Genomic DNA, 7,581 nt, shown 5'->3' on the forward strand with positions numbered 1-7,581 from the left:
CAGACGTATGGAATGTACCGGAACTCATGAAGATTTTGTGCACGTCTCAGGACTCTGTTCTGTCCTTTCCTCAGAGTCCGTTGCTTCATTGTTCACATTACCTGTGTGGATCATTAAACTCTTCTGACTTTATGTTTCAGTCTCTTGGTCTTTGACGCTTACAGTAGAAACGAACATTCTTACATTATTCTTATTGCAGTAATATTTTTTAATGATAATAATGTCTTCTTATTGTCTAGCAATAACTGCACATTCCTTTATTCCATGTAACTCCTTTTTAATCATCACACACACTGTACAGATCTTTATTCAGATTTAACAGTTTCATGTTGCTCTGTTGTAGATGACATAAACCAGTACGAACATTTGAACGTGTATTGCGCAACGGACTCCATTTTCTTCTCTTTTTTGCGTAGGCGCGGTGCATGACGGGATATAGAAGTGCGTGAAGTGTGCACGGATGCAGGCTTCGGATACGTCCGATCTCCATGGAAACAGTGCAAAGGGAAGGGCAGGTTTGTCGGCCGCATTCAGTAGGGTGGGTTGAAATGGGACAGCCCTTGTCGCGCCGGAAATTACGTCACTGCCCTTCGAACCGCCCTTCCAATGGTGATTCTAAGGCCAGGTGGGCGAATTGGGACACAGCCACTATGTCTCTGGGAACTGGGAACGCCTTGGGATCCCACCGGAGGAGCTGGAGGACGTGTCCGGGGTGTGGGAAGTCTGGGAGTCCCTGCTTAGACTGCTGCCCCCGCGACCCGGCTCCGGATAAGTGGAAGAAAATGGATGGATGGAAACAAAATGTATAAAAGTGGAAAATAAATAATCTTTATAAAGTTAAATCCTCACCATTAAACATTTATCATCTAACTGTTCATAGTACTGTGAATAGGGGTGTGAACTATCCAGTCAGAGCTCTCCTTCAGGAGCAGACTTTGGATAAACTCAAGGTTTGAGGAATTAAATCTGCTCTGGACCAGGTTAGGTTCACAGACTGAGTTACCATGGTGACTGACTCAAGGTTTAGGTGAACTCTTTCTGTGAAACTGAAAACTCTGAGTAGATCCTTTTTCATGGTTATTGAATAATGTCTATATATATATAAAAGACAGTAATGCAGAGTATATAAACAATAGTTTTATTTAAATCCAAACAGGAACAAAAAATGATAGATTCATTTGGGGGAAATCTTTATAAATCTCATAAATCTCGTCTCATAAGTGCTTCACACATCCTATAACTGTGTTAATAATCCATTCCTGAACTTAATTGAATATAGCACCAGGGACAGGTACGCCAAAATGAAAAACATAATTGGGAACGGTAGGTAAGGAGCAATACTTTGAGATATTCCATATAGCTGACTACTTTAACTCTCTAATCTGGTGTATGGGAATTTCAATTGTGTTTTACTTTTTGTAAACACAATTACTTTAAAACCTTGGCCAGAGATAGAATATGTTCTCTCAAAACTGGTAAAGCAAACTGATTCAAAGAGATCGACTTACTTGGGAATCCTTGCTGGAAGAATAAGCTAACTGCACAAATTCATGAGTGTAAAGACTAAACCAGATTAAAAAAAAAAAAAATCATACATTTTTAAGTAAAGGTTTTCTTAAATAACAGCACCCACAGGGCAGCTCTGTTTTAAATCAATTCAGTGAAAAGAATACATAAATTGACATACATTTTTCCAGCTATAGAGAATCCCATGTGTCAGTGAGGAGTTGTTTTGTCTTGTTTTCTACTGGTCTCTTAAGTTTCCTCTCCGTCTCTCAAAACTCAGAGGTGAATGTTGCCAAAAAGTTACTACATACAGTCATTGTTAATACAAAATCACGCTGAGGGGTTCCCAAATTCTTCGTCAGCGCTCTTCTCATCTTCTGATTTTGGTGCTAAACTTGGTATTGCTGTTTTTTGCTTTGCCAGTGTACTGTAGATGCTCATTGCCTATAACAAAAAATAAAATAGCTAGATATAGATCTTGTTTTAACAGTGTATGTCATTAAAAATATACCTGTGTGACCATTCCACTAATGTCCCCAGTGTTTGTGGGTAGAAGGATGGTGTTGCTCTCTTTGGCCAGATTTGAAAAAGCCAACACGTACTGCTCGGCCACACTGAGAGATGCAGCAGCGTTTCCGTTCTGTAAAAATAAATAAATAAATAAATAAATAAAACATTTAAAAAGGTTGTTAATCCTTGGTGCAAAATGCCACAGGAAAATTGGTATACAAAACTGATTATAAAAGATATAAAAACCTACATGAACACATGAATAAAGGTATTGAAAGTTGAAAACATGTTACTGCTTACCTGTTCAGTCAAAGCATCTGAAAGCAAACGGATGGCCTTTGCTTTTGCCTCAGCTTTGGCCAGAACTGCCTGAGCCTCACCTGGACAAAACAGTAAATCGTTTTTTTTTTCTGTTTATTTTTACTTTTGTCTTATTAAAACAAATTTTAAAAAAGGCTCTAAATGTAAAATATATACAGAATTTTTATTATTGACATTTACCACAAAAAAAACAAAAAAGAAAATCACAAGAAATCTGAAATCTTTTACTGACAGAAGATTGGCTGTAAACCTCTCATTTATAAAGACCCGAGCTAATCTTTGACACTTTGAATGACTTAATAAAATAATAATGCACTTGATTTATATAGCACTTTTTTGGACACTCAAATACGCTTTACAGCAAATTATTACATTATCATCATTCACTTCACACTAATCTGCTATTGTAAACCACTACCAACATCAACATCCAAGTACTAACCAGGTCCACCCTTGCTTAGCTGCCAAGATCTGATGAGAGCAGATATTTACAAGCAGGTTTACCTTAATCTGGATCTTGATTAATTGCACAATCCTATTAATTGTATATACACATGACTATGGAAAGCCCTCCATTGTACATACCAGCAGCTTTATTAATCTGCTCAGCCTTTTCACCCTCTGAAGCCAGGATCTGAGCTTGTTTACGGCCCTCAGCTACGTTAATGGCCGCTTCCCTGGTTCCTTCAGACTCCAGCACTGTGGCCCTTTTTTTACGCTCTGCTTCTACCTATGACCAATAAGAATGCAAATAAATAATGATGCCATAAAAATAGGTCTGTCACGATAACACATTTTTAAATGTGATATATTGCTGAAATAGAAATAATAAACAATTATAAATTGATTGCCCCCCTCAAAACATAAATATGAGAATGTAACAATAGAAGACTATAACAATTACCAAAAATGTCCCGCTAGTATGTATATGCTTATCCTCAAAAATGATTGTTCAATCTGTCATTCATTAAGTTAAGTCAATATAATAATTATCGTGACAGGCCCACATAAAACTATAACGTCATAATTTTTTACCTGCATTTGCATAGACTCTTTGACGCGAGGTGGAACATGGATGTCTTTAATTTCATATCGAAGGCAGCGGATTCCCCACTCGTCCGATGCTTGGTTGATTGAGTGGACAATGTTTGAATTTAGTGACTCTCTTTCCTAAGACAAAAACACAATTAATGTAATGTGATATATTTTGTTAAAATTTCTGTCGATCTACTCATATTTTTTCTGATCAATTAACCCTAACACTGTATGAAAAGGGCTTGCATACACATCACATCAAAATTGGGACTTATAATTAAACATGAACTACACCAGGACAAAACCAGGACTATAACAGGACTAAGTCCATCATGAATAAACCTCGATCAAACCTGGACTAAACAAGTATGTGTGAATGCACCCTAAATTACATAACAAACATTTATTTAAAAACATATTTTCTTGGTTATAATATTTAAACATAACTTCTCCTTGCCAAGCTTTCTGTTTTCAGGTTTTCTTGCCATGTTATTACTGTGCAATTAAGCAACCTGAATTCTTGTTGTAATGTTATGTTATGTTTCATTTTTGTAACATTGTATTTTTTTTAAGATTTCTGTTGGATCTTTGTAGAGTACTGTAACATAAACATGAAATGACTATAATCTAGAATGTGAGTTTTAAAAAATATGTTTTTAAGTTTAACATAAAGAAGTAGACCAATTACCCTGAAAACTTTATCCAATGTTAGTTTGCCCAGCTCTGAACGCATGGTGGTTTGTGCCAGCTGAGTGACAGCATACTCCGGATCTTCAACTCCATAACTGGCCTAAAAGAAAGGCACAAAATTTAATGAAACCAGTTAAATACATTATAATGGCATTCATTGATTTTTTTAATTATAATTTTTTTTTTTTTTGAGAAAATTACCTTACCTTAAATGGATCTAGAATCCTTAAATAGAGCACTCCGTCAATTTGAAGTGTTACATTATCTTTGAGAAAAAAAAGAGAAAATAAATTAATTACAATTTGCAGCATGATTTTGGAAAAAAAAAATCTAATTGTGATTTTTCTGAAAAGTATTGCGATTAGATTTCGCAAATATGTTTCAAAAATAGGGTTCTGATCAGAGTGCACAATAGCTACTTCCAGGAGCATTGGGTTAACATTTGAGAGGAGACTAAAATATTAACTGATAAACTGATACAAGATTCCCATGGATTTCATAGCATGTTTGTAAAGGTATAGTAAGTCTTTCTATAAAAATGCAGGATATTTTGTTCTTTGTAGATGATTTCCTATCATCTAAATAATTGAAGCTTTTGCAATTTGATAATTGTGGCAACTCAAACTGCAATACTTATTTGACTGTGATTTATTGTACAGCCCTAAAACTAAGTACAAAAAGAAAAAACAACAACATGCAACTCACCTAGAGATACTGCAGACTGTTCTGGGACATCAATTACAATTTCCTTCAGACTTTGCACATAGCGAATCCGGTCAAGAACAGGTATAAGAAAGTTCAAACCCTGCAGTATCAAACATAGAACTAAGTATTTTTAATTATGTAATATATGTCTGAATGTCATCAGTGTAATGATAGCATTACCGGCTCTAGGATGCGGTGGAAGCGACCCATCCTCTCCACGACCCAGGCCTCCTGTTGGGGTACAAACAGGACCACGGTGTTCATGGGTAAACTGGATGCCCATCTCTGCTGAGCTGGAGTAACCCACAGCTTGGGTACTGTCCGCTGGCTTTGCTGAAGACAGTCATATAGTAAGTTATAGCATGTTTATTGTCAAAATTGTATATACATAAGAGTGTGAAACAAGTGACATTAAAAGGTCCTATGTGACACAAAATTAACTCTATTGACATTTAAGCCATGTTAGAATGCTGTTCCATCCTTAAAAAAATCCTGGAGTTGTGTTTTGGTTCATTCAAACATGTTTGAGTAATTCTTTATTATTTGTATGTCTACATCTCCAAAGCTACAAATGCTCTGTTACACCTTGTGATGTCAATTTAATAGCTACCTTTTTACTTTTAGTTAAGTAGAGATCCAAATCCAAATGATTATAATGAAGGTGTATACAGTGGAACATTTCTGTATTACCAGATGACATCACAAAGTGGAACCCAGTGTTTTCCGTTTGTGTGTTAAACATGTGTGAATGAAACAAAATACAACTCCAGGTATGTTTTTGAAAAAGAAGAAAAACAACATTATAAGAACATCAGAAAATAGCGCAATATGGGGCCTTTATTATATATCATCATTTGCTCTTTCAACCAGATCAGAATTTGTTTTTAAAATTGATAGTGGTCCAAAAGTTCAAAGCAATGAATCAATAAAGTTTAAAATTAAGCAATTTAATGCATTTTAAAACTAAATGTTTTTTGGAATGATGTAATTATAAGAAAAATCTGGAAGCCCTTTACGAATCATGGCTATATATAAAAAATGCATTTGGACCTTAATGTGTTGTAAAGATAATAAGATAATATTCGAAAGATTTTAACATTTTAAAACTTGAAAGCTGAGCAGTCGCTTAACATAAAATAGGCTAATAATAGAATATAGAATAATACAGAATAATAACTACGATTAAACACAAATCATACAAGATAATTGCAATTAGGAGGCACTGAAGTCTGATGCAAGCTCATGACATGAGCCCTCAGATCACTGACTGTATTTACCTTTAACAGCAATCCACCGCTCCGACAAATCGTCCGCAACATCCTCCAAAGAGCAGGGCCCGGTGTGTCTGCTTTATTATGTATAAAACACAGTGCAGTGATATTTAGCTATAATCAGCGGCTACTCGCTTGTGGACATGACCCTTCTGATCAGGAAGTAGCTTACATCAGTGGTGCAACACCTAAAAGTCCGACAATGAAGAAGGCAGTGTCTGTAGTTCCGCGCGTAATATGTTATTAAACATTTTAAAATCATTATCATGCCATAAGTGTATTTGTCGAATTAAATCAGATACTTTTAGTTAAAGGGTATTTAAGATTGACTGAATTAAGTGCACGTCAATTTACCAAAGACGGCGTGTGCATAATAATGCATCCCATGTAGTTAAGATTTCCATGTAGTAAATATGTGTGTCCACTAGGTGGTAGTATTGTTTTCATGTGGGACTTTTAAGTAAGTTGAGTTAAGAAGTATTACAAGTTGAATATTTAATTTAAAGCATTCTAGCATTACAATTGTAACATACTTTTTGTGTTTCAACCCATTGTCACTTTGTTTGTTTGTGTTTTGTCAAATGTTTGAGTGGGGTTGATCTTTTCCCTGCCTGGGGACCACAGATCTAAATATGCCCAAGGCTAACTCTTGTACAATGTATCAAATGACAAGATGTTTATGTTCCAATTGCACATGGTCCCTTTTTAAATAAATAATAACCAAAGGCCTAATAATTACAACCTGGGACGTCACTAGACCTACAGCTAAAACAGATCACAAGACACTCTTATTACACCAAACATGTGCTTTATACATGCTACTGTTCATTTGTGTACATGCCCATTTTTACAGTTTATTTGTATACTATAATTCGAATTGGTGTTTTTTAGTGTTTGTATTGCCATAAGAAATATCTAAAAAGGTAAATTCACAAATGTTGAGCCTGATCAATGCTATTGCTTATTAGACCCCAGAATTGTGTTATATTACAATTAAAATCTCTTTTTATCAATGTTAATTTGACTTGTTCAACATCGGTGTTAAAAATGATGGGCCTATAGAATGTCATGTTGTCCTCTGAAACCAAGGGAGGGAAGTAGATCTAACTAATTACAAATACTCACTCATGTTACTGTAATGTACTTTAGTACATTTTCTGTGTAATTGCACTTTTTGAGTAGATTTTTAAACCTTTACTTGTAAGGTACTTGCATTGAGAATTTTTCTAAACTGTAATTATACTTGAGGACCACCCATAGACTGCCTATGACACCACCAGATGTAAACAATTCTAGGTCTAATCCAGGGGTGTCAAACACATTTTCACCAGGGGCCACATTAGCAAAATAGCTGCCTTCAAAGGGCCAGATGTAAAATAAATCTAACTACTTTTCTAACTTGTTAATTAACTGTTTCTGTATTTATTACTTGTTCAAGTTACAAATATTGCATATGCATTAGCGTAGATTTAAAAATGTGGCTGTATAACTGCATATCTCCTGATAAAATTACATTTTACGACCATCATACCTTTTAGTTTAC

The 7,581-nt window shown here is 35.2% G+C and overlaps 1 protein-coding gene across 2 annotated transcripts; it reads right to left on the reverse strand.

Moving 5' to 3' along the window:
• Positions 1-1,123: 1,123 nt before the first annotated feature.
• Positions 1,124-6,236, reverse strand: stoml2 (stomatin (EPB72)-like 2). 2 transcript variants are annotated; one of them, XM_033975966.2, is made up of 10 exons: positions 6,045-6,236; positions 4,948-5,100; positions 4,768-4,867; positions 4,269-4,327; positions 4,061-4,162; positions 3,373-3,507; positions 2,923-3,067; positions 2,317-2,396; positions 2,018-2,146; positions 1,124-1,950 (listed from the first exon to the last, which is right to left on the reverse strand). In XM_033975966.2, exons 1-10 carry the CDS (start codon positions 6,084-6,086, stop codon positions 1,837-1,839), a joined length of 1,059 nt encoding a protein of 352 aa, XP_033831857.1. In that variant the 5' UTR covers positions 6,087-6,236; the 3' UTR covers positions 1,124-1,836. The 2 variants fall into 2 exon arrangements, with proteins under 2 accessions (XP_033831857.1, XP_055081653.1); XM_055225678.1 differs by having other exon boundaries at positions 1,722-1,950; positions 4,061-4,157; positions 4,264-4,327; positions 6,045-6,150.
• Positions 6,237-7,581: the final 1,345 nt, after the last annotated feature.

This window comes from Periophthalmus magnuspinnatus, chromosome 12, assembly GCF_009829125.3.
Source record: "Periophthalmus magnuspinnatus isolate fPerMag1 chromosome 12, fPerMag1.2.pri, whole genome shotgun sequence".
Classification (NCBI taxonomy): domain Eukaryota; kingdom Metazoa; phylum Chordata; class Actinopteri; order Gobiiformes; family Gobiidae; genus Periophthalmus; species Periophthalmus magnuspinnatus.